At 44.6% G+C, this 27,851-nt stretch overlaps 1 protein-coding gene across 1 annotated transcript in view; it reads right to left on the bottom strand.

The window, feature by feature from the left end:
* The window catches only part of erfl3 (Ets2 repressor factor like 3), a 40,406-nt gene that overhangs the window by 5,807 nt on the left and 6,748 nt on the right, over positions 1-27,851 (bottom strand). The window contains exon 2 of the mRNA XM_079561401.1: positions 5,959-6,193. Coding sequence (XP_079417527.1) covers positions 5,959-6,193 — 235 coding nt within the window. The remainder of the gene's footprint in view (positions 1-5,958; positions 6,194-27,851) is intronic.

Below are 27,851 nucleotides of genomic sequence, written 5' to 3'. Positions count from 1 at the left end.
CCATGCTACTTTTGAAAAGAAACGACTAAGCAATTGTATTGAGTCACAAAGTTTTATCTCCCAAAGGTAAAGAATTCACTGTAACTTGAATCCTATCTGACTGGAGTTAATAACCTGCTGCACAGGACAGGATCCTGACCGCTATTATCAACTAATCATTTCTTTTTAGCCCCTACACTGACATGCTGATAGACAAGCAGACGTGACCTGCAACATTAAATCAGATGCAACACTTTTATGTGGACAAAGTGGCAAGAGGTGAGTTAATTGGTAAAGTTAATCAATGATATCCTCACAGCACATAAAGCAGTCAGTCGCGCACGTGTGACCTTTGGCCCTGACAACAAGTTAACAGCCAACTCACATTTGGGTTACGCCTGGCTGCTGCGCGCATTCTGCTAAACACAGATAATGTTGAAATACATAGTTAGAGGTGGACGACCACTTTGCGTAATCCAATCTGCAGCAGCTGAGGCGATGCTAAGCACATGGTCAGCCATTCTTCCTCACCGTCATACGGCAGACAGTCTTTGAAGAGCATTTGAACTCACTTCAAAAGAGAAGAAAGAGATTCTTTGAGTGCCTGTGTTTAGCTGCCCACCGCACTCACCGGCGGCACACATCCACACTCAAATCACAAGAACTGTCACCTCAATACAGCCAGCTGTATCACCGGGATACCTACATACAGCTTTATCTCCAGCATGTTCAGTCAGGAGTAGATTGAACAATCAATGCGAGTATGGATTTAAGTAAAGCCTTCAGGGAAACAGGGATGCTTTCAATCAAGTCAGAAGCTACTCTGTGCGATTCTAGGCTAAGCATTAATCTGCGATTACACAGACCTACAGTGGCCTAAACACAATGAACCGAGTTCAGAAAGTCAGTGACAACCAAAAATCCAAAACAATGTGACTCTGAATATGAGGATGGGCAACACTCTACACTCCAATTCCAACACTCAGGTTCATGTCAACAAAACACTGGGTATTTATTATGGTTGTCAAGTTCTCACTCACATGTACTCCAGAAATAATACACCATATTAAATTTACTTGACCTTTCCCCTTTATGCTATATATTATTTGACGTGTTGGTTCACTGATCATTCGACAAACAGAAGAATTGTTATGTGTACGCACACAAGCTGTGCTTAGCCCATTGTTGGTCTGTAAATAGGCCCTGACTATGACAGGAAGTTGGGATTACAATACTCCCCCTGAGCCCCATGTTTATTTTCTGCCTCTTTCGTCAGTGGCTCCTGTTGGACGCACAGAACTGGACACACATGGACAGGACACACCAGCTGCCTCCCTCAGGTGCGAGTGTGTACAAGTCACACGTGTGGAGCGTAATAATGTTTACTCTCTGAAAATGGCACTTGAATGATGTGTTCTGAAGAATGATTATGTATGATGTCACAGGGTGCATGTGAGCTGTTGGAGCTGTGTGCGACTGCGTCAGGCAGTGATTAGGCCGCTCACATGCTCTACTGTGGGCACAATATGATGTGGATGTGCACACAGCGTGTTCAATCTGCCCAGACAAAGTAAAGGCTTCATTCACTCAGGGACAATGACACATACAGCACCAACATGGCCAGAGCACAAAGGGAAACAATGGGGAGACAATGCATACAGTGAGCTCAGGCATACAGTGACACTGTCCTGGCTCACTCTCTTTGGCCTAAAGCATAGAGGTCTGCTGACCTACAGCCAGCCCGGCCTGAGAGGTGAGCTGCTGCGGAGTCTGTCCCGACCCATACATGTGGCCATAGATATTTGTGATGTAACTGCTGGCAACTTTGGCTTCTGTCCAAATCACATTTTAAACAGTGATGTGTCAAAAAAATCCAGAAGTTTGTTTATTTCACAAAATATCAAATCATCAGGCATCATTATTAATAAAGTAAGAATGTGACAAGAAGCCAATGCTTATCAGTCACAGGGGAATCTTGACACGCTGATGCTGTTGAATATTTGTGGCTGTATGCCTCTTTAATGCTCCATCACAGCTCACAGAACACAAGCAAACATGTGTCCAGGCAGGCCCGCATGGACAGCACAGAGCGTACAATGGGGAGTTTGTTTGCCGGCATGTATGTGTGTGTGCACATGTGCCACGTTGTTAATCTTTGCCAGCTGTGCGTGGCGGTGCCCCTGACCTATGATCCCTGTGTTAGAGCCAGGGCTGCTGACGGGACGGGGGCCACACATCGCCAGGAGCTGGGACCTCTTAGAATGATTACCTCCATTAAGTCGGAGCACGATAGGACTGATTAGCAACAGGCTTCCTCAACTTTGAGTAAGGCTAAAGAGTAAGGTTAGACAATAAATCCCAAATATTCGAGTTTAACCCCTATTTAGCACAATTGTTCCAAACAGATTTGAAGATCTTACTTTAAGCATAGCGGCTCCTGACTCCACTGAAGATGGTAAATAAAAACGACAATAATACAAAAGTGAACGTGCACTATGAAAGATGTATCTGTGCAGACTGGGAAACAGCAGACCGTGGCTTGTACAACATGATCAGGCATTGTCTTATTAATATTCTCTACAGAGTCCTGTATGTTGTCCTTCCTGTGTACACACGCGTGCTCAGTTGGAGTGTAATCCTCTCTACAGGAGCGGGAATTTCACAGCGTCCGTGGGAGCGGGAGTCCGCGATGACGCACGGACCCCTCGACGGAAGGCCAACACACACCGACACAATGTAGACCGCCCCGATGGAGGGGATTTCCAGCATGTGCCAGGCAGACAGGAAAGTATAAGTAAAAATAATATTCAACAAGAGCAAGTGAAAGACCGGAGAACAAGGCATTCTGAGCGCGCGTGTGTGTGTGTGTGGGCGTTTGCGTGTGCAAGTAGCCTCATGCTGCCTTTGGTCTCCATTATTAGCAGTCTCCAGGTTTTCTGCTTATGAAGGGCATGACGGCCTAGACTCCAACGGTATGGTCCATATGGAAAACATGCGAGCAAGTTTCCTTTTGACTTCATCGAAAAGAGGGGACTCATTCAATACATCGACTTTGTGAAGAATATATTTTGTTTTTCTGAATGTGGATTTTCCTTTTATACAATGACATAATCTGATTGTGCAGCGCTACATAAAAACTAACAACCCTACAAAAAACTAATTCCAGAGAAACTGAAAGGAAAAGGTTCTGTAACTCCACCTGTGGCCTTTTGTGAACTGCCATCATCATAAGTGAACTGTGCAATAAACACATTATAATAAGTAAAGATATTTATGGTGAATATATGTATGTGTAGGCTCTCAGTCGTCCAAGAATTATCCATCGTAGTTTCAAATACCATACATTGATGGCACTGGGTTGGTTGAGATGAGAATGTTTTACCTCTATCTTCAGAAGCTCCTTCTCGCTCTTGCAGTCACAATGTAAGACGGCATTTTATCCACGACTGCAAGAGCGAGAAGAAGTTTCTGAAAATAGAAGCAAAAAGTCCTTCACTGAACCACCCCAGTCCAGTTGATGATATGTATGTGACTGCGTTTGGCTTTCAGGGAATACTGGAAGCGTGGCCCGTTTTTATTAGCTCAGGGTCTTTGGCTCCGTTACCCAGACGGTCGGTAAGTCGTGCCTAGATGCTACGAATAGCACTTGCACTAAGTCTCTAATGGAGCTGAGACAGTGACCTGGCCCTGGTGTGGTTAACCAGGCCATATTTGGTTACTACAATGTTATAAAAAGACTGTGCCGTGCCTCTGTGACATTTGGCTTAATTGTACTAAATAAAGTGCCGGCTAAGCTCATAAGGTTGTTAAGATTTTAAAGCTGGGGTAACAACATTATAAGCATCAAAGAAGAGGCTAAAAATAGATAAGCATAAATAAATGAGCAGACTTTATTTCGCTTCCTTAAATTGTACAATTGGGATGTGCTGTGAGATATTGTGAGCGACAGAAACAAGTTAGTCAGCAGTTTATGCTCAACTTTTAACAAGATACTTATTATTACAACACAAAAAAAACAAATTGATTTAAAAATGTGCAAAGGTTCAGTTTTAGTCAGTATTTTCCTAATTTAGTTTTAGCCTTGATTTGGTCCTGATTTAGCTTTGGTTTTAGTAGTTGTGTTTACACAATTTGCTTACAATTTAGTTTGTGCTTAATGGAACCTAAATTATATATACATATATATATATATATATATATTAAAAATATTATTATTGTAATATATCAAATATCGTAATGTTTCTCTTAGCGTGCCATGCAGGCTACTAAGAGAACATTTTCGAGAATAATTTTATTGCCCCTTTTCTTCAAACTATATACAGTTTGCCAGCAGCATTTGCATAACAACACACTATTTTGTGATTATAAGACACTTTTAATCCAGTCTGATCTGTACTATTACACAATGACTTCTAATCCCTGCACAGATCAGTCATGCTAACTTTTCCCCAGCACAAAGGTTTGTATAACTTTCTTATGGATATTTTACAATATCGGCTACCAGCCGATTAAAGGCCAAAATCTCTGGAACTGAAAGTAAAAGCAACTTCCTGTTGCATTGGAAACAGCTCAGGCACAGCCTTAAAATGAGCCCTGCCACACCCTGCTCGGCCTTTTGGGGAACTGAGAAACATTGCTGTGAAAATCGGTCGCAAGTTTGTATTTTATATATTTTGTGTTGTAGACTTTTGCTTGTAATTTTAGAACGATAAGAGATAGAGACTTACCGTCTTTTGTTCTGGAATCTGCGGATTTCTGTTTAAACAAGCCCCCTTTGACATACCTAACATGGATGTCCTGAATGAATCATCCCAACGCCTCTAAGAGAGCACCCTCTGTTATTACAGTTCAACACTGACACATTCTAGAAGAATACGACACAGAATTATAGATGGGACATTCTTAGAAATCGGCCAAAAATATTAGGCAAAAATATCGGTGGTGCTTATCTGCATCGGCCAATTAACATCCCCAAAAATCATCAGCGGCCTTTGAAAAACCCATATAGGTCGACCTCTATTCATGATTTACACCTAAAGACTCCACGATAACAGTAACATTACACATCAAATTGTTTCATTTCGTGTCATAGGGTTATGGCATTTACACTGGTCAGATGAAGGCACGCTGGGCATTATTGTGGGCCATTACACAAAACCTACACACTCGCGTTACACTTTTTGAATAGAAGAAATAATGGAAGAGTTTGTGATGTATTGATAGCCCCTAGAGCTTAAGCTTAGGCCGCTGTAAGTGCACATCGCTGGTGTTAGAGCCCTCTGATGGGACTGAGAGGCCGATTATCCTCAGGTTCTTATGAATTCTCCTTTTCTGTGAATGGTAATCTACTGTCCTCATCTGCCCCGAGCCACTGAAGAGATCAGTTGCCCGAGCTTTAAAAAGGACAGGTCAACAAGGCATGAGCGTAAATAGCTCAAACTGATTTGACACTTGAGCTGTAGTTGGGGCTTTTTACAACAACAGAGCTCTCAAGAAACCCATCAATAGTAATGACGATAGAGGATTAAAGGCAACTATATGGAGGCGTTTGCTTCTTTATAAGGTGTCCATTTTCAACAATTAGCCAAACAACAACAACAACAAACCAATGATGCTGAGGGTCACAGTATTCTTCTTCCTTTCTTCCTTCCTTCGTGTTGTGTTCAGTTCAAAGACCTGTCCCTGGCTGCTTTTCTCCTCCGACTCTCGCAATGTATTGGGGTCTATATTGTCTAGTCACAGGTGTTTTTAGTGCACTACTTTTTCGGGCACCTCTACAAAACGGCATGACCACTGTATAGAGTGCACCATATAGGGAATTATATTATTACAGTGCTGTCAACTAGCGTCATATGGAGCATTTGTTTCTCTCGCAGGTAGAAACCCGTTTTTGTAGAAAGAATTTGACCCCTTGTTGTTGTGTGACCTGCTGAATAAGTAATAAAAGGTGATCGGCGGGTAAACAGCGTCGCGGCTCACCTGAGTGCTCTGCTCAGCTTGTCGTAGTTCATCTGGGGTTTACACTTTCGGGCCCCCCACAGCCGGGCCACCTCGTCGGGGTCCTTGATGACGAACTCCCCATAGTCACCCTGCCACGCGATGACGTCGTGGTACTCCTCTTTCCTCAGCAGCTCCAGGATGAAGTGCCACAGCTGGATCTGCCTGGACCCCGGGCTGGACTCCGGCTTGTAGGCCCAATCTGGGAAGGCGAAACCTACAACAACACGGGGCGATAATGGTCATCCGGTGAACGAAACAGGGAACAGGCTTGAAGCAGCTTCATCTTTGATATCTGTGCTGTCAACTTCGAACATAGGATTGCACAATTAATCAGAATCCAATTAAAATCATTACTTTGTCTGGTTTCATTCATCTTCTCCCCGCAATTATATGCTACACAGTTCAATTGTCTACTCTAAGGTCACTGGCTCACCACAGTCGCTCACACACAGGAAACGCTCACACTCATGTGAAACTACACGTTCGCCGCAGAAACCTGCCGAGTCAGTAAGACTTGTGGAACGTTTACTGAAAAAAAAAAGAAAAAAGAAAAAAAACTATTCCACCTGCCGGTCCTCCACCACTTCCCTCCCATGCACTCACTCTTTCCAGCGAGGGGAGTAGAAACACAACACGAGCAGTCATCTCTCCATCGCTCTCTGCCCACTGCTCGGAGGAAAGTAAGAAGCACAGAAGGTGGGTGTGCACCATTTTTAAATGTTTTAAAATGTGCCACTGAGTCTCCCACTAACATTCTGTCGCCTGGGTGGTCAAAACAACCTGACACATCCCAGCCAGACGTACAAGGGAGAGCACCATGTTTACAGCGAGAAAGTGTGTCTGGAATTTATTCAGAAAGGCTTTTCTTTTTTTTCCAACAGTTTTTGGTCTTCCTTATTTGCATATAAAAGATAACTGTAGGAAATTCGAAAGCGCTAACAGCAAATATCAAAAAACAAGAAAAACATGTGTTGAGTTAGGGCTGCTCGATTATTGAAAAAATAATAATAATTGAAATCACGATTATTCAAACGATTATTTGTTGCCTTTGAAAAAAAGTCTATCTTTATTTTATTTATTAATTAATCAAAACACTACACTTTATGTTTTCTGGACAGTCATAAAAGTACAAATGATTTCAAGTACGCCTTGATTAAAGAGAGGTCCCTGTTTCACACCTGCCCCCTGCTGGCCAGCCCTCACACCTGCGCAAGCAAACTGAGCAGCGCGGCCTGATGACATCATCACACAGCGCCGTTTGTTTTTATGTCAGACAAAAGCATGAGCCGCGGAAGGTGAAAAGCGAAGGGAAAATAATCCCAGCGGCCTGAAATAACGCAAGTCTGCTTTGCCCAAAAAAAAAAAATTGAAAAAATTGAAGAAAAAGAAAAAAAAATATATATATATATATATATATTATGCGATTATGCTAATTTTGTAATCGTTTACTGTTGTAATCGAAATCGTAATTGAATTTCGATTAATTGCACAGCCCTATGTTGAGTATATAATCCAAGTGAACCTCAAGATACAATGTTTCAGTGCCGTGAACGAAAAGCGCTTTTAAAAGAGATGGAGAGAGTGGTTTGTACATTAAACATAAAGATAAGTTTTAATGGACTTTCCGTGTGTTTCTGTGTCGTTTTAATCTCCCACTTTGCGACTCCATGGAAAGACATACAGTCAGCACTGAGCCAGTGTTTGCAGTGTGTTTAAGCGCTCAGCATGCAAACGGCAACAGAGGAAATGAGGCCGTAGTCTGGGCTCGACATGGAGAGACAAACGGCTTGAATCATCAGATTAGAGATGCGCAGCCTGAAGTGCAGATAGATAGCCCTGATAATCTGCAGCACTGGCCCACTCGCACTGTGGAGCCACTGTTGCATAACACTAATTAATGTTGAGAGCACATCTGCCAGATATCGGCGAGTGTTGGCTCTGCTCTCTATGCCAATGTTTTTTGATATACCACTTGTTATTGACAAAGTAGCTTTTAGGAAATGTTTCTGCTGTTTTCATGGTTTGTTTGTTTAGAAAGGAACTTACTTTTTCCATGTCAATACAAAAGTCATCCACAGGAACCTTTATATATAACCAGGAACATCCCACGGCCAATATTGTGCAGGTTTTTAATTGTAGAGCAAACCAGAGGACCCGAAGGAAAACAGAAACAGGAAATGGCTTGATAAAGATAGTAATAATTTTCCATATGCTTTACGATGTCATACATTGTTCATTCACTTACTACATGTGGTGGTCAGCGTGGGGTCATGGGACTCGAACAGAAAGAGCGGTTGCCACTTAGCAACTATGCTGGCTCCTCCGACCAGCAACCACAAACGCACCACATTCATACACAAGCAAGGAGCTGGGATCAAAGTGGGATCAAAGTGGGATCAAAGTGGGATCTGTGGACGAATGCTCTACCCTCCGAACCACTAAAAAAGTGCCACAAAGTGAGACATGGGGTCAGCGCACTTGAAGCTGTGCACATGTCATCACATTTCCCTTAATGTTTATAACAGTGTGTGAAGTACAGTGTGGTTGGTCACTTGAACAAAAGCTAAAGCCGTGGCCTATTCACTATCTTGTATTTCCTCCTTATCTCCCCGCCCTCTTCCTGCTCCCGCCTGTCCTTTAAACATCCAAACACACACTCATCGGCCTATCAAACCGCGAGTGAACGGCGATTACAGCGGGACAGACTGGGGGCTAGCATAAACACAAGGCTAACCACAGTCGTGCTATAAAAACACACACACACACACTCCTACTTCAGAGGACAGCACACGCTTTCCAAGCATAGCAAACTGGCCCTTTTCAGACCACTCAAGTGTGTCAAGTTAAGTCAAGAGGTGCCTAAACAAACTCATTCTGCGGCTATAGACAAATAAAGCAGCAGCGACGGCACCTTAAGCATCGGCCCTCAGGTGCTCAACAAGTGCTTTCTATGAGCGGCAGTTCAGAGACTCGCTTTTATGACCTTTGTGGTGTCTGCATTCATTGTTATACTTTAAGTTCTTTCTGAACTTTAATGTTACATATCCTCATACGGCGTGCAAAGAAATGGTGGGAAAGTTGAGTTTAAATGGTCCAAACTCCTTTCAAGGGCTCACAAATCTTGATTCTTGTGTTAACCATCAAGGTGTTAATAAAAATCCCTGCTGCAAATTTCTGGGTCAAATGCTTCAAGGCCTTATATTGTAATATATTTTTTATATAGTCATCTCATCGTAAAGCCTTTTTATTGACAAAAACAATAACTATAACTTGTTGTTGTTTCCATTACTGTGATGGTATTACTGCTTGAATGTGAAGAATTGGGAGTGCTAGAAACAGGAATGCGATTAAACCACAGCTAACAATTTAAGCTCCCTCTTTCATGTTTGTAAAAAAAAAAAATCAGGTATGAGGCCTCACTATATCGCAAATTCCCACTTTTAACCTACACTTTATGCAGGAAAAAGGATATTATTTCACTCCGAGGATAAAGTTCTCTCCAGGATCTTTAAGGCCAGTCAATGCTCGTGTGAAGTGCGTGTGAGCGACCGCGTGGCTTCCTTCATGTGCCCGATACATATGTAATGATCTCTTTGACTTTCCTGGAGGTCACACACACATCATATTTCAGCTCGGCGAGTGAAATGGATCCGGGGCTAAATACCTGCAGCCGGGGAGCGTGGTGTGAGAACAGAGGCGGGGAGCGCATTCTCGCTCATCGTCAGCTGCGTCCTGCGCTCCTCCCGATTAACGCGGCGTCAGGTGCGTGTGTTTGTGCTGGCCCGGTCCGACTTAGCGCGGCTTGTCAATTTACCTGTCAACCCTCCACATCAAAGGCCCATGTGATACGCGCTTTGGGGACGACCAGCAGAGGTCCTTCACTGTGTGTGTGTGTGTGTGTGTGAATGTGGATGTGCCGCGGATTATGTTCGGAGGAATGCTGAGAGCAAGAACAGGTGTCTTTGTCCTTCTCCGCCTCACAGTACGACCAGGCTGAGCTCTTCTGAGTCACCCTGATCGACTATCACACAGCGACGCACTGTTTCATCAGCTCTCAATACCTCAGCACTGTCAGGTTTCCCAGTCACAGTCGAGATAAGGGGCATTTCTGAAACGCTTCTATTACTGTTTCAGCTAAATAATATCAAAACGGTACTGGAATCAATACCGGAATGATGTTTGGAAAGAACCTTTACGCTGGCTTGACTTTGGAGACACATTTAAATTCCATCAATAGAATGGACTTTATTGTTTACAGAGGGGGAAATTAATCTTCTGCACATCAAAGACATCAAAAAGTTGCAGAAAAGTGTTTTTGTAAGTAAAAAAAAAAACATCCAAAGGCAACCTTCACCACTTGCTATGCATCAATGACAATGTCCCAAACTATTATATTCCAAAACTTCAACATGAATTGAAATAAAAGCACGCTGTGTGACACTACGCGCCTCTATGATGAAGTAGCAGATAAATAAAAGCAGGGAGTTTGACCTACCCCCCCCCCCCACTCCATACTTAACCTCCGTGACCCGGACTCTCCCTCTCTTTGGCTCCTCTCCTCCCTCCCAGGGGTGACACCAGATAGCCATTACAGCATGTGCGCACTCTTGCCATCAATAATGCAGTGGCCGGTGTAGGATAGGGGTGTGCCTATAATCTCTGCCCTGGGACAGCGGGGGAGAGTGCTTCCACAGAAAAGAGGGAGAGAGATGGGGTGAGGAGTTTGGGACAAGTGAGGGGCAGGTGGCAGAATGTGATGCGAGGGGAGGGAAGGGGGGGGGGAGTAGTGAAAGAGAAGACGGCGAGATGAGAAAGTGGGAGCGAAAAAGACCTGGGGGGGGTGGAGTGGGAAGAGAAGGAGACAATAGTGGAGGAGAAGAAGTAGTGGGAGCGGGTGGAGGAGGGATTAGGGAGCGATGAGATCATAGCTCGTCTGGTAGTCTGTTGTCATCCTGCTCAGATTGCTTATAACACGCCCCCCCACCCACCCCCCACCCTCCCCTCCTCAAGAGTGCGGATGCCTCTTTTCCTCCGTGTGATCTTAGTGGCAGGCCCCCTAACAGACTTCTAACACCGCTGCTATTTCAGCTATGTGCTGCAGTCCGAGCACACTAGGGCAACAACGACCTCCGCTCTTTAGCGAGGCAGAGGAGCGGCGGCCTATGGGGACTTACAAAAAAAAAAAAAAAACGCAAGTGAGAAAAGAGGAGGCCACAATAGCAGACTCGAGACGTGACGGTGCTGAGCTGCGAAGAAGCAAACAGATTGGCAAAGCCCGCGTCCCACAAGAGGAATGGCCCACTTGCAGGTTCACGGCAGGATAATAGTTTGCAAGTCACGAACAATGCCACATTCCAAAGCCGCCGAGTTGCTTCTTGGATTGCTGACGTGACAACTTTAAGAACATCCTTTTCATTACGTTACAGAAATAAAAGGGAAAAAAAAAAACCCTGAATAAATAGTAACAGAAGCGAACCCGGCCTTCTCGAGTCAAAAGCACCTGAAATGTTGTTCGTGCGGCGCAAAACAGCCCTGTTCACTGTCGATTCATGCCTCTTCACCATTCGGAGTATAAGAGAGCAGTTTTAGCTCACGACTCGTGCATTGAAAGTTTTGCAGCGTGACACACATATCGACTCTACGCCTCCATCAGCGCGCTCTCTTGAGGAGGTGGTGAGGAGGTTGTGGAGTTCTTGTTTACTAACAAATCTTACATTTTCATCTCCAGTTATTTTTCAGTCCCGACTAAAAACAAGAGCGGACGGACAACATTTCATTTTAGTTATGGCATTTTCAGGAGTTTAGTTTAGTCAAATAAACTCAACTCAAAATCTAACACACAACAGGTCAAGAGAATTATTCCAACTTGTTCCGAGGATGATGAAAAACTCCAAATAACACCTATGCGCTACAAAGAACGGGAGATTTGTTTGTAAACGGCTTCTCCATCCGAAGGGAGCGGGATGCCGAGACAGACGGTCAGGGCGATTACACAGATGAGTGAGAAGAGAGATGAGACGGGAGTTGCTCCCATAGTCTCAGCATCAGCGAATCAGCTCCAGACGTGCGCCAACTCAACAGGCCTTCTGCCGACTCAGGGCTTTCACACCGGGACCAAGGCCTCGGAGCGGCCATTAGCTGCACTTGGCCGCCACCCCACAGCTTTCACCCAACGCAGCCCCGGCCAATCCTGCACGCGTGGAAAACGCGCATCTCAAGCAGGAGTGCGGCGCAGTGGTTATTGTGTCTGTCTCTACTATTTGTTTCTCATAGTTTTTCTTTCCACAAAGGGATGTTTCTGTTTTTTGACCCTAACTCAAGATAAGTATAAATACTATTATTGATTTCTGGATGTTTTAAAGTAGTAACTTATTTACCTTAACAAATCCTTTTCGTAGTCCCTCTGGGGGTAATACAAGTGTTAATGGGATGATTGGGGGGGGTCTTTCATCTCCCCCTGGGGTCTCTGGCCAGAAAACCACAATTGCAACTTCGCTGCCTCCGGGTCGGAGCCATCAATACACACTAATGGAATCACGAAGAAGAAGCTAATAGGCTAACTGCGGGCTAGCGCCACTTGAACAGTATTTACAGCCAAGTTTGAGTGAAAAAAATCATCTCCATTGTGTTATTGGACGTACAATATCCCTCACTCCCTGTGTCTTTTCTGTCAGCGTGGTATTTACTCTCACGGACAATTAAAAAGTAAAAAAAAACAACAACATGCTACGACACCTGCAGTGGCGCTTATAGAATCTAGGGGCACGAGTTACTTAGTACTGCTTTAATAGACAAATAAGGTGTAAATGAACAGAAGAAACAAACGGCAAGCAACTGAGGCAACGATTTGAATTTCAAGGCAATATTACGCATCAATGCTTACAAAAAAATACCCCTAGATGCCTGAAGAGGGCGCACTCTTGTCCCTGCTGATGCTGTGAAAAAGAAGACGTTCAAAATGAATCTGAAAAGCAATGACAGTGGCCAAGAAACAAGCGACTGGCCACTGACAGCATCAGAATAGGTTTGGTGAAGGTGTGTAGACTATACAACTAAGGGAGGGGCTTCATAGATTACTCCACATGACATCAAAGTGGGCAGGGGTCTTTAGTGACAACAAATTCTGGGTATGTTTTTGATGAGGGTATAACATAACGTGGTTATAAGTAGATTTTTGTTTTAATAATGTCTTATAATCTTTAAATGGTCACCAAAAGACCAAGGCTAAAACTAAAGGCATTTTGACAAATAACATTACTGATCTCAAGCGGGCCTGGCTGTGTGTAAAAGATACACGCAGTATGCCTTTAGCGCGGCAGTACACAGGTATACACTGATCTGCCCTTGTCACGGCTAAGTGAAACTGCCCCAAGCGCCGGCGAGGGGGAACACAGGAGACAGAAACACAAGACTCGAGGAGAACGGACAATGAGAGACGCCCCCGGGTGAGATGGGGAAAGTAAGAGTGAAAGAAGCGGGACAGAGGAGACAGAGGAGGGTGGGCTGGCAACAGGAGGAGGGGGGTAACTAGAGCCCTTTAGTCCCAAAGTGTCTGGACTCTTCCCACAAAGTCCATTAAAAATTCATTAGGCCGATACGAGCGAGGTAGGGGAGAGACACAGACAGCAGAAAGAGTTACTAAAGATGCTCAGCGGTTTGACATTCACACTCTTGAAGTTTAGTTTACCACGGATTGGTCGATGGATTATCAGAATGCTATTTTTGTGAAATGTTTTTTTTTTTAAGATCTGCAAGTCTTTCGGTCCATGGGTTTCAAGTGAGGACAAATTAGAAGCGTTGCCACAGAAAAATAGGGGGGAAAACATCTATGTTCTTTTAATTTAATAGCCAAAAGTCACGTGACTGAAACCCACGGATAGATTAATAATGGACCCACTTGTACCATGAATTGCATTCACCTAGCTCGGGAATCTGCAACCTTCTGTACGTTTTTAAGGGAAATTAGTTAAAGACTTAGTTTAAAAGAAAGTTCTGTGTGTTTGGGAGTAACAGGATACATTATTGTGTGTTTTAAAAAGTAGCGATAAACTTCTTGTTGATTTGTCCGAAGTAAAAGTCAATTCAAGGCTCTGTTTGAGTCTTTCAAGATCAATTTTCACAAGATGAAGGACCAAATGATGCAATAGGGCTGAGCTGATATCCTGATTCAGTGGTTTTAATGAAGCTCTATGCTCAAATGCAGAAACCTTTCACCACTCACTGCTTCTTTTTCATTTCATTGATCTAGTAAGTTATAGAACCTTTCATCTTTTCGTCCCTTTATATCGCGACAGAGCTCTATAAGTCACAACTGTAGACTATAAAAATACTTAACGACTGTTGCTAAATAATCCAGATGGAGCTCATTTTTTCCTTCAAAGCCCTGGTCTCGCTGGAGGTGTTGGGAATGTTAATGCATCCCCGTGCACCTGGACGCCACAAGGGCTTTAACACACAGAACAAAGCACGCCTCCGAGGCTGCTCAACCGTTCTTGGTGGTGGTCACCGCGGTTTGTTCTATAGGGTCCAACCAAGTGCCACACGACCATACAGCCAGAGCACTGAAGAGCGGACGAGAGTGCTTTGGCCTTGACGGGACCAAAAATAGCCTGAAAGACACACTCGGGTTATTGTTCAGAAGAGCTCGAATGCGCTCCAGCCATGAGGAGAAAAGGGGGAAGTACAGAAGTTGAAGGAGGCAGTGAGAAGGGCACAAGTGTGGGGCCGCAATTGAGCATGGACATGATGTAACCGGACAAAATGTATCCCCGCTCCACGCTCCCCGCCTCCACTTCTGCGAATGCGCGGGTCTTTTTTCCTGGAAACTGAGGAGCCGTAAACGGGAATGAAGATGCAAGCGGGCCGCGGGGATCTGCCTCTGAACAAGACCGGCTCTTGTACCGGACAGGATAGATGGTCAGCACCGCTTAACGTGCCATTTGTGTCCCCTATCGGTGACGCGAGCGACTCTTACCGATACTCTGACGACCCCCTCCAGCACCACCGCTGCTAGGATTGTGATTTAAGATATTGTTTAGGGCTCTCCAGTGGAACATTCAGCCTCTTGTTAATCTTTCCACTTGGTATAATGCTGCAATACTTCAGCGACTGCTAGCATGTTGTCATTATCCCCTCCCAATTTGTTTGTTTTACTAATCCAGCAAATTGAAAATGTAGTTTATTGACGACTTGTTAAAAAGCCTGCAAAACTAAAACTTCCAGTTGAATAAAAGCAATGATTATTTGTCACTCAACACCATCTTATTGATGTGCTTGCAGCTGGTTGTGACTTGTAAAAAGTACATTTGAGTTAGCAGTACAAATGATCTGCATCCCATTAGTGACGAGTGCATCTGCCGTAAACATGCCTGAATTAATAATAGCTCGACCACTTTAGAGAGCCCTTGTTAAGAGTATGCTTTAAGAGTAGAGTTGATTTTTGGCTCTGAATACCCAGCGCTCCTCTCCCGAACCAACAGGGACGGCTAAATCCACTCGCAGCCGCTGTAACTACCAACACAGGTCTCTGCACATGGGAACTCTAAGAAAAGACAAACACACTTGACTCACTGTCGCTTTTTTTTCACATGGGGAAGACTAAAAAAAAAAAAAAAGTAAAAAGTCCCCATATTGCTCACATTAGCACCCGGAGGCACTGCAGCTGATGTCCTCCTCTCTCAGGTGGGCCAGACGACTGGACTTTATCACACTCGTAAACAAGGCGCCTGGTTGTGGAGTTAACTGTGCGTCTCCCCGGAGAGCGTAAAGAAGAGCAGAATAATATTGTGTCAGCGGCCAGGCTCTCAGGGCGACGGGAGGTATATTTACTCACACCAAAGTCACGCCGCGCTCCCAGGACGCTTCCATCCTCACTGGACTTCTCCCTCTTGACTATGGATTTGAATCCTCGTCTAAACATCTTATTTTAATCCACATCTAATGATTTCCTCTGAAAAGCTGTCGCAACCTGTGAAGAGCTAACACTCGTGTGTTATAGGCCACAGGCGCCTCTCTTCTTCTGCACAGAGTCTCTGCAGCTCGCAGCCGGCCGCTAATGTACTGCAGCAGCCAAGCGCTCGAGAGCTGCCAGTTGACCTCTGACCTCTGGTTCAACAGCACAGTGCCTACACTCACTACAGCATGCCAGAGAGCCCACATTTATGAAAACCAATAATAAAACAGCAATGAACTAAAGGGCTTATTTTGAAAAAGAGTTTTAGAGGATCATCCAATGAAGTGCATGGTGTGGTGCACTGCAAAGACCAGAGTGTATTCCTTTTGCTGCAGTGACCTCAGGGTCAGAGAGTCCAGTCAAAATGAAGTGTTTATGAGGTCAATAGGTCACGGGGAGGACTTTGCCACAGTGGAGTAAATGAGCCCTTGCTTAAATTTGTAAATACGTGCGTGTGCATTTGTCAAACTGAGAGGTGGCACCTTTGGGAGGTGGTTTCCTGGAATGTGCCACTACAGCGGGACAGGAAGCGAGCAACTGTTATGCACCACCACAACAGATCTGTTTCCTGTGAGCGCGTCTATGCATGTCACCTCCGCTCCGATAGACATGTGTAATCTCCACAAACACACAAATCTGAAATCAAAAGGAACTTACGGGAACAGGAAGCTCAAGACAAGTGTGATAAAAAGTTTCGCCTAATCTACTCTGTTCAGACTTTGGATACGGTGTGCGACTACTACCTATCAATACTGACTGAGGAACTATGATGTCACGGCTATGGGCTAATAATGAAGAACAAAATAGCACGTTTGGAATGTAGGAAGTGCCAAAGTGTGACAGATCCGAGTCTGAAAAAGAAACAGGTTTGCGAAGCCAAGCCCTTACAGTATTAACATTTGTTACTTGTCAGGAAAAGGTCCCTGCCCCGTGCCTATGTCTTACACTGTCTATGGATACACAGAAGTGCAGTGGGGTGTGGGACATGTGACCGTCAGCGTACTCACAACTTGAAAATAATAGTAATATCGAGTATTGTGATCATATTTGTGATTGATAGTCCAAGCGTTAGTTCATGTTGCATGTGTTAAATGTCCATAATGTATTCTGAACTAAAAAGAATCACATGCATTAAGAAAATGAAAAAGTTTAGCTGCGTTTAGGATAAGGATATTGTGCTGTCTAAAATCACTGCAGTTGTTTCGATTTACTAATTGCAACCTCAAAGTCCAAGTCTGAACTCTCGCATGTCGGCTAGTGCAGGTGACAGCCTGTGTGCAGCACGTTGAGGTAACGAAAAAAAAAAAACATATCTGAGACACATGTGGAGCGTGGTGAATAGACACCGAAAAACCAGAAAAACAAGTCGACAATGAGCGCTGTGGACTAAAACAGCCTGTGTGAGTCTTTATTTATGTGAGTAGTGTGCGTCAGCGCTGACTCAGAGCGCCAACGTGTTTGTAATTCAGCCTTCGCAACGCAAACTCTTCTCCATTCTGCTGCCTTTCTCCCTCTCTCGCCCGCTCACATCGTCTCCTAGCAACCAGACACTTAAGGCCTAAAAATAACCCCCCCCCTTCTCCCTAGAAAAAAAAAACGAACAGAACAAAAAAATAATAAAAGCATAAAATGGCAATTAATCCCTTCGAGGCAGGGTCATGGACTCGAATACGAACGAGGGACTCGGGGAGAGAGGGGAGTTTGGAGAGAAAAGTCGGAGGGATGGACGTGCCAGCAACAGGTAGTCGTGAGGAGTCGGAGTTCTGCAAAAGTGTGCGCGCGGCCAATAACCATGGGGCGAAGACCGAACTTCTTCACCCTTTGCGTAACAGCTCCGTTCTGAAGCAGGCAAAGCGGCCTCCGAGGAGAGCTGCGTGCACGCACTGGCTCATCGTGTTGTCGATTCTCTCCCGTCCTTACGGCATTATGAAATAAACAATGTTATGAAACGGAGTAATAGACAACTGAGTCATGAGCGCTGCACGAGTGAGGGCGGCCGCCGAGCGTCTCAGGCACATTCCAAACCGGATTAAACGTTCTCACAGACAGACACCTGATCGCTGCCTCAGACGGGAAAGACACTATTAAGTAAGGGTGGAAATTAAATCAGGCGTCGCTGTGATAAACAGGGCAATCCGGGCCTTTTAACTACACATTTACTGAGTTGCAATGTCGAACAAAACTGACTGAACTTGTAAGTTAAAGCCACACCGTGTGGAATTTTACCCAATAAATAAAATTGAAATACAAGCATTATTATTTTACGACAGATATTTTCACCATTGAAAAATACCTCATAAATGTACAAACAAACATTGATGTGGCTCACCCCTCCTAAGATATGACTGTAAACTTTACCAGGAGTGGGTACGTCTCCAGCTCGTTTCCTTGGAGATGTGACAAAAGGCAGTAGAATTTGGGATATAAACAGGTTAGTTTCTCATCCAAATCCATTCTTGTATTACACACTGCAGTAATAGCACTTCCTATGTTGAACTGCTCATTAGGAACATGTTTTGTTTTGCCGGCAACAGTATAGGCCAAAATGTTATGCAGTGTACCTTTAAGGTTCCTATTGCTTGTTGTTGCAAACTGCTGTAAACTGTTGCTCTGCATGTGTTATGTGTTAGTAAATGACATGCATTCGCTGCTATTTCCGTAAATAGACCAAGACAATCAAGAAACGAGGCAAACAACTCCAGCATCGATGCACATCCACTTGTGGCGTTCTTAAAGCTGATTCAGTGCATTTCACAAATATCAATGCAGCTACAAGAGTGCGGCGCAATCGAACCAAGTAGCGCCACAAACTGTGAACTTACACAACCTTTTTGAAACCCAGTATTATGTTCGCTGCACAGTGAGGCAGGATGGATATGGATCAGACATTGAAGTAAGTCTCGGAGAAACTCTCAACTGGACTTGAGCTTGAACCGAACTAAAACAGGAACGAACTGCAAATGATCAGAATAAGTGAGTCATTAACACCGTCTAAGTGGTATTTGCGAAACCTGTGAATAACGTCTAGAACATTATAAACAGCGGAAAAGGAAGGCATTAAATTGAAATGTTAGTTGTGGTCCAAACTCAATCCTAGCTTTCCTAACATATTTATATACAAGTTTACAGGCACATTTCACAACTTGCAGGGTCACTTTTCAGGGTCATTTTCACAGAAATGCTAGAAAAATATCACAGGTTATATTTAGTCTGGGATCACCAATTCATTTTCTCGTAGGAGAGGTGTGGTTTACGATCGTCCATAGCCGTTTATTGGACGATGCGAATGTCTATCATATGCATCTGCATGTAGCCATAGCCAATCGTATCAATTGTATCCGATGTAAACTTTCGAGCTTAACTATGTAGAACACTGTCTAAAGCTTGATCGAAAGATGGCGTCGCGGTGGGTCTGCAAATAAACGTTTTTTTTATTATCCGTAAACAAACTACAAGCTTCCGTATGTCGAATAGTGCGTCATCATCTTGCCGTCCCTCCTCGTTCTGTGATTGGTCCCTAAATCCATGCAAAGATTTCGCCCATGGTCCCCAGGCTGCTGTGTGGTTCGAAATGATTCGAGCGCACAAAGCAACATGGGTATTCCCGGGCTAGAAAACTATTGCCTGCGAGTTCATGAAATTGATACAAATGCTTTAAAATCAGATGCACAGTATTTTTCCCACAAATGTCTAAATGTTTACAATACACTTAAAGGAGAACAATATAAATGTCATTCCACTACTAAAAAAGGTATAGCGCCTTTAATAAGAGAAAACTATGTGTGTTAGTTATGTTAGTGCAAGCCGCCGTGAGAGTGCGGGCGTTTAGCAGGTAACAGGCCCAGGGGAATCACGTTTATCTCGTCACGCTACTCCCCTAATCTTTACATATAAATTTTTTTTTCAGTGAGTATTTTTGTTCAACCCAACCAAATCATAGTGGCACTGGTGTGAATGCCAACATTAACGGCTTATTTGTTGGCTGAGTCAACATGCCCCCGTCCAAAACACATGCACTGTATCGCCAAGGGAGAGATAAGAGAAGTTGAGAGGAGGGTTGGTGGCCTGGCATTTGAAAGGGGCCCTGGGGTGCTGAGTGAACAGGGGACGTAGCCTGCCAACGGAGCGTGTTATGTTTAACACCCCTCTGCTGCACGGGAGGAGGGAGGCGAGCGGGGAGAGGGCGCTAATAGAAGGCTAATTATTACAAGAATTGGGATGGCGAGTTTAGACACCATAATTGCATCATGTTACAAAAAGCAACGCGGGAAAATTGGTACATATCTACAGCCGCTGCTCAGTGCTCCTACAGGCCGCCCGGGTGGCTCTGAGGATGGGTCAAATGCAGCAGAGAACGCATTTCCCTATGGAGATGAGGGTTGGCAATTGAAAGTTTCCAGAAATGTATTGACAATTTCCCACCCCTTTGCTACTACTCCATTGCTATTTTGCACGAAAGTGAAACGCTGGTAGTGTCTATGCTTTTGAGAGTGAACTGAAATCCAAAGTGAGTTAAAGCAGTGCTCAGGAGCTCATGCCCCTAGAGGCCATAAGCGCCACTGCAGGTGTCGTAGCATGTTGCGTTTTTTTAACCACTCATTGTCCATGAGAGTCATAGACAGAAGGCAAAGGGAGAGAGGGCTATTGTACATCCAATTACACAATGGACTTTATTTTTTTCACTCAAACTTGGTTGTAAATACTGTTTAAGTGGCGCTAGTCCGAAGTTAGCTTTGCCCGTTAGCCTGTTAGCTTCTTCTTCGTGATTCCATTAGTGTGTATTGGTGACTCCTACTCGGTGGCAGGGAAATTGCACTTGTGGTTTTCGGGCCAGAGACACCAGAGGGAGATGAAAAGACCCTCCAATCATCCCATTAACACTTGTATTACCCCCAGAGGGACTACGAAAAGGATTTTGTGTCCCAGTGTCTCCTTTATTTGCTGCCGTGGAAATCTGTCAGGACTCCGGATGAACAGTGATTAGTGAAGACGAAATCAAGCTCCTTCCCGACCCTTTATTGTGACTGACTCAAAGATCATCTAATTCTTTGTTTATTTCCAATATACCTATGATACCAAAACCCCGCTACAGAAACACACGCCAAAATCTGTGAGAGGCTTGTGCCCTTTCTGTGTTTCCCGTGCGTCAGCGATGTGTGTGAACAGCACTGAAAATACCCTGCACTTCATCGCGTCCCATCAGCCGATTCCTTCCTGCACTCCTCGTCTATTACTGCTGCAGTGGCCCATCATCTCCCTGTCCGGGCCGTTTGTGCGGCCAACCCTGCGCGCCTTCCTGCCATTCTTTTACTGCAGCTAATTTTAGCCAGAGGAAAAAGCTCTGTCCACTTAAGCCGGCCACTCTGTAAGGGCCGTGTCTTTTGAATAGAGGGATAAGAAAAAGTAAGCAACATAAAAGGTCAAGTGAGAATAAGTCGAGTAAGATGGACGGAGTGCGTGGCACGGAATATCCCATTTCAATTCCCCAAAAATGTATGTGACCAATAATGCTGCTTAGTTGGAGTTGATATAGAGGCGGCAGTGGCTCAGATGGTAGAGCGGATAGCTCTTATAACTGGAAGGATGGCTGTTTAAATCTTCGTTGTCATTGTGCCCTTAAAGAAATCCTCCTCCTTGGCAGTGTGAATGTGGTGTGTAAGTGGCTAGTGTCAGTCAGTCTACCCCAGGGCAGGTGTGGCTCCAATGGTGGCTTAAGTGTGGAGTGAATGAATAATGCAAGGTCATTTGTTGTTATTTTTATTGGCCGGCTCTGAGTAAGACATGATCATTAATTAAAGTATATCTTAAGTGTCCATTAAAAACATTTATCTACACAGGAGGACAAATCTATTGTTTATTACAATGGTAAAAACGAGCGAGGAGTAAGTGTTGAAGATGTTGTGTGGGTGGGTGGACGCAGGGGGGACACGCGGGCCAGGCACAGCTTGTTTTCTGTATGTTTATCCCGTCGTAAACAGGGGCCACCAGCCACATGCCGCGTCACTGCCTGTCACCACTTTCCCTCACTCTAACAGCCCTCACGCCTGACTCTGCCGCTCCTGTTTTACAGTATTGTTGGAGCCCTAAGCCCTTTGCCTCTTGGCTGCCTCTCTCCTCCACTGACCCCGGCCCACTTGGTCAGCTTGTTAAGCACGTCTCTGAAAGCTGATTAAGCAGTGTGATCGTCCTTACATAACTCTCACCTCGCGCGGACGTCACTACCAGCCAACCGCCGTGGGAGATTGAGAAAGTTACACGACACATGTGTCCGTGGCACCTGCTGTGAATGGACTGCGCAAAAGCCACTGTTTTGAGATAACAAATGGAAGCAACGCCGCTCTGATATTACAGAAACGTGGAATTGATTTCAAATATGGCTAGCAAAGGTGTTGTTGAAAAGAAAATTGTAAATCCCGATGCTATTACACGAGCAAGCGCCACGATTCGTGTCTTTAAAAGCACAGTATAGCCAGGGGAGACCATGCTCCTCCAGCTCTGTAGCAATACAAAACAGCCAAACAGAGCAGCAGACTGCCACGCTGTGCATGTGCTGCTGTAAACAAAGCCCTGGCTGCTGTCCCACTAATTGGTGCTGTTATTGAGTTAACAGGACTGTGCACACAAACGGGTTAGAGAGGTCAGCCAGCGCAGCTCCTCTTCTCCCCTGGTTTGCCCTTTGCCTCGTGGGAAAGATTAGGATCCTCAGCTGGAGCAAATAAAGCTGTATGTTATGCAAGCGCCGGGAGGAGAGATGGGGGAAAAGAGTGAGAGAAAAGCTGATGATGTAACTTGAGAGAAAATGCAGAAACGAGCAGCGACCTTACATCAGGCTGCCGTGTGCACCTCTCTGTGCGACATGATGCCAGTGACCATCGACAAACACCGCGTCCCGACTGGCTCAGGCTTCGCACAGTCACAGCTGGTGTGCACAGCCAGAGGCAGGCGCTCCAGTCTGACACATCCTGGGCCCAGACATGCACAAAAGCACACCGCCAACCTCAGGTCAGTGTCACTGTAGCACTCACAGCTACACGGGACTCTTTATTTAGGCTCCGGCTGAGGTCCAACTGTTGCCTCGCCAAGTGATTACCTCCTCTATAACCAGTCACTGCTCCCTGATGAGAAACACTGATGCAAGGAGAATGAGAAATGTGTGGATGCCCTGCAACTGATTTGTTCTTTAGGTGTTGATAAAACTAATCTCTCTTTTTTTGTTATGGTTAGGGCCTTTAAGGGATCATGACTAAAAAGTACAAGAAAATATATTATGAGAATCAAAAGGCAAACCATTTCCGTCTGGGAGTGGGAATTTTCCCCCTAAAGCAGGTGCGCTGAACACAAGCCGGATAAGAAAAAGGGGAAGTGCAGAGAGATAAATGGACGAGCAAAGGGAAGGAAGTAGTTCAAGGAAATTAAAAGAGCGACTGGCAAAGAAGCGAGCAGTGAACTTTCTCCCCTCTGCCGCAGCGGTGCTTGGATGATATTATGTAAGAGGCGGGCGAACACACACGCCAATTACCTCCGCTTCGTGGAACTCATAACATGAGGCGCTACCTCTGTTTGTGTGCCGTGTGTGTGCCGGGATGTAAAAAAAAAAAAGAAAAAAGAAAGAAAAGGAGCGCACCCCCCCCCTCCCACACAAAGGGACACTTTCATACGGGCTGGATAGATAGACACGGGGCATTAATACCATTGTCCCGGCGCCGTTTCACGTGGGCCGGGATGTTCTGTCCGCGGTGTACGGTAGCGCGGGGGTTCCCGTCCGGTGACAGCTGCAGCGGCTTTGAGTTACACCTCCACAAAGGCAGAGCTGATGACACACCTACAGACACCTCGCCACAATAAGACCTGCTTCAATGCACAAGAGTGGTTACACCATTACAAGGCAATATACTGGTTTAAGTAATCATCAGTCACTCCGACCAGCGCGGCATGAACGACGATGACAAAAGCCGCATTGTTCAGTTTATAAAAAGCGCACCTACCAGTTTCCTCCACTTAAATGGGGCACCGACAGCGAGCTCTGATTTGGAAAGATTCTTTACGTTCAACGAGGTGTTTATTTACAGTAATCAGGTCAGACGGGGGAAAAAGTGCTGACTTCATTTGCGCAGTCCGGGGCAATAGGGCAAAGCGGGACTGTTTAAATCAAGTTAAACCGTAACGCGAGCCTCTGCTTTCCCTAATTCTGTCCGCAAAAAGAAAATCAAGGAGAGCTTTGCGGTGCTAAGAAGTAGTGAAGCGAAACACTGTTAACTCTAATAAAATGAGAGCGCTTTATTTGAGTAAAGACCGGCCGACACGTTTGACCTGACGGTGTTTATAATGTAGGTACAGGCCCAACAGCCACATCACCACTACTGTATTCGTTTTAAACACACAAAGGTCGGCTCTCACTGGTTTTGCCCAAGTAGTTTGAGGTGAATTTACTTAAATATTAAACACGAACAATGCTTTATTTTATTTTAAGCAACGGAGATGACAGCTCATACTTGGAAAGATGTGCAGGTAGGCATAGTATTGATGATCCATAAAGTTTTCGAAACCTTTAGCTATCGGAGCCTGTTCCTATAAATGCGCATATTTGTTACCGGACCTGTTTGGATTGAGTGTGCCATTTCCATACAAATGAAAGGTGAACCCCAGTCCCTATATCAAAGCATTGCAAGATATGACATGCCCGCTTCATGGCATTTTATTCACCACAAACATGTTATAAGATGATGTTTAGTGGGCATTGCATGTGTTTCCGACCCCACAAAAAGCAGAAACTCAATGAGATGTGATTTAGCTTTTAGCACAGATGCCACTTTTATATGCTAATTCTTATCTAAAGTAAACTCTGAAAGGTTTGTACATTCATAAAGTATTGCCACCTCACCTAAATGTGGTCGATGGGTAAACAACAGCTGAAAAAAATCTGGATCTTTCAGAATTTGTTTGTTATGGCTAAATGCTAATCAAACTGCATTTCCTTTTCCTTTCTATGGTACTCAGTCACCATCTCAAGGACATGTGGTTGAATAACTTGTAGGTGTAGCACAGTATTATTTGTACTTCTCTACTCTTTCTTGCGTCACCTCCTTTGTACTTGAACCTGAGTAAAATAACTTGTTGACAGCCACTCTACTCTTATTTGAGTAAACATTTCGGGATACTTTATTCACTCGGCTGACTCACTTGCAATAATCTCAGGAAGAGCGAGAGTCGGAGTGCGGGACCCGGCTAATACTTGGGCCAGAGAGCACAAAAGCCTTTCAAAAATGACGCCTACACACCGACAAGAGGAGGGGAGCGGAGGTACAAGAGTGTGAGGTGGTCTCGAAAAAACGTTTGTGCGTGAAAAACATATGCCAAAGGACTTCTATTTCATTTCACTGGTTTGATTTCCCACGTTGAAATGCTTAATGCTTGATTGGCGTTTTGTAAGTGCAGCTCTAAAGGCTAGTTTCCAAGGTTACACACACACACACACACACAAAAGTACTGTCGTATAGCATATGCACCATACAAAGGCTAACCATGCGACATTTCGCTTTTAGAATCTGTATGCTGATAATTCACAAGTCTATAGCTTAACAAAAGCGCAAGTTGCTGATAAAAAATGTAGTAGTAGAGGCTTTTTTAGAGCATAATTTGTACACAAAGTCATTCAAAGAGCACAGGAATATATTGGAATTATGCTGCATAAGGTTAAATTTACAAGACAAATAGAAGAATAATATATATAGAGCAGATGAAGTACTTTTAATTGTCATATGCACAGCTAAATAAACTTTTTTTCAGCTGGGATTTGAACATTGACCGAACCCAGTCCCACATCTCCAGAAAGACTATTTTACACTCTCCAGTAAGGCACTAACATAGCTCTGGTCAGGACTTGAGCAACAGCGTTCTAGTCAAGCACATGAAGGAGTCTCTTCAAGCGCACTTTAAACATTCAACTCTTGATTCAGGCAATATATTTAGACGGTGAAGAGCTGCCGATGTCACGGATTTAATAAGTAAAAGTTCAAGTCCGATTCCATTATTAATCCAAGATTTCTAACCGAGCATTGCTGAGATTGTTGCCAGATGACTGGTCAAGGGGTCCTGCTCGCTGCTCCTTTCATGAACAGTCTAATCCCCTAAAACAACAAGGGCAGTACAGTGAGTCGACATATACGAGTGCGCCCACCCGCATGCACTGCCCGGTTATGTAATTTCACTGGGCTACATCTGATGCTAAAAATGGACATGGATAAAACTATTGTGACCCGGGCTGCGGCTACTGTACAGAGGCACTAGTGCACGAACGCTGCGAGGGGGCTGGGCAAGCAAGCTGCTTAGCTCTGATGTCACCTACTAAACAAATACTAACACATGACATACAGTGTGTTACCACATCGGATCAATGTTAATCTTGGCTTTTCAGATTCTACTCTTTTAAAGAGCGCAATAGAAGAAAAAAAAAATGGACCTTCCATATTTATATTTCCATCATTATAAGATGAAAACTGTTGGAAAAAAATATCAAACAAAGAAAAAGCTCAATCAGCTCCAGTAATCGATATATTTCAATATAGATTAGTTACAGTTGTTTCGTCAGGAAAGAAAAGTTCAATATTAAAGGAAGTGGGATATCATGGGCACTTTTCGAAGCACCTTTCTGACCCGGTGATTGAAAAGGATATGGTACACACAGCATGATGCGCAGCGCTGATGGCTGGCTTTAGCATTAAACTTTAATCACGCTGCTTTCCTATAAATACTTTTCCAATGATTCTGATGCATTATTCAGACCGTCTTTGGCCGCGCTCACATACACAGACTGGACAGACTGACGCGCACACGCCTGGAAACCCAAGGAAAAAAAAGCCCACAAGGAGGAAGGAAACGGGACATTTACGTGGCAGAAAATACATGCACTTTGAACCGATGTGAGTGCGACCGGTTTCACTCGGCCAAACAAACGAGCGCATGTTCAGCACACACACAGGGAGGCCTGTAATGTCACCGGAACTCTGGATGGTGCTACTTCTTCTTCTACAACTTGAGCGCTGTAATATCTGCTCCTGCTATGGATGGATGGATTGGAGACAAATGTTGGCGAATCAGTTCCACGTTGTATCTGGAGTCCTGTTTGGGCGGTAAACCGCGTGGTCTGGTGAAAGACACAGGCCAAGTGTTGGGTGACATGAAGCAGGAAAGAGGAGGAGGAGGTTAATGGAAGAAGAGCTGCCACTGGGGTATTAGGCCATGGATTGGTGACACACAGATGATAGTGAGAGCAGGGAGAGCGTGGTGGGCTGGAAGGGTCAATCGATGCTTAAAAAGGTTTCACTCCCCAATTGGGACGTCTAACAGACAAAACGAAAGAGCATGACAGAGATTATGGGCCCACGCGTGGCTCCGTCTGACTTTAAAGGCAGGGAGTTTAAAGTTTATTTCATAATGACCTATTTGTGTCCCCAGATGATGTAAAGCTTTATATATAGACTATAATCCAATTAAAAAGCAGAATGAGAATACACTTCGGGACTCTCTTCAGCTTCCACAATCCGCAAAGTTCTGTTGTGGTTGCAGTGACTTTTTCTTTTATCAATAACACCTCAGCACCTCAGGGCGTCAACAGGTGGGGAGTCAGCATTGTGAGATCCTGAACACTTGAACTGCTCACACGGGGGAGAAACAAAACTCCACGCACGTTTTCAAGCAGTAGTCGGTGAGCAGTGCTCGCACATAACACTCTGAGCCACTTACTGTAAAGAGAAGGCTCAAAGTTCAAACTGAGCAATGACGTACAAAGGAGCAGGCCCGGACAGGAACGCAGCCCGAGACTCCAGGTAATGTGGGAGATAGCGAGAAGAAAGAGAAAGCTCTGAACGTGATCTTGCATTCCTGACTTAGGGTGGAGCGAGAGGAGGGAAAAGTAGCGAGG

This window comes from Gobius niger (genome assembly GCF_951799975.1).
Source record: "Gobius niger genome assembly, chromosome: 8".
NCBI lineage: Eukaryota > Metazoa > Chordata > Actinopteri > Gobiiformes > Gobiidae > Gobius > Gobius niger.
Note: the sequence above shows the minus strand (reverse complement) of the source record. Positions and strands in the feature narration are given on the sequence as shown.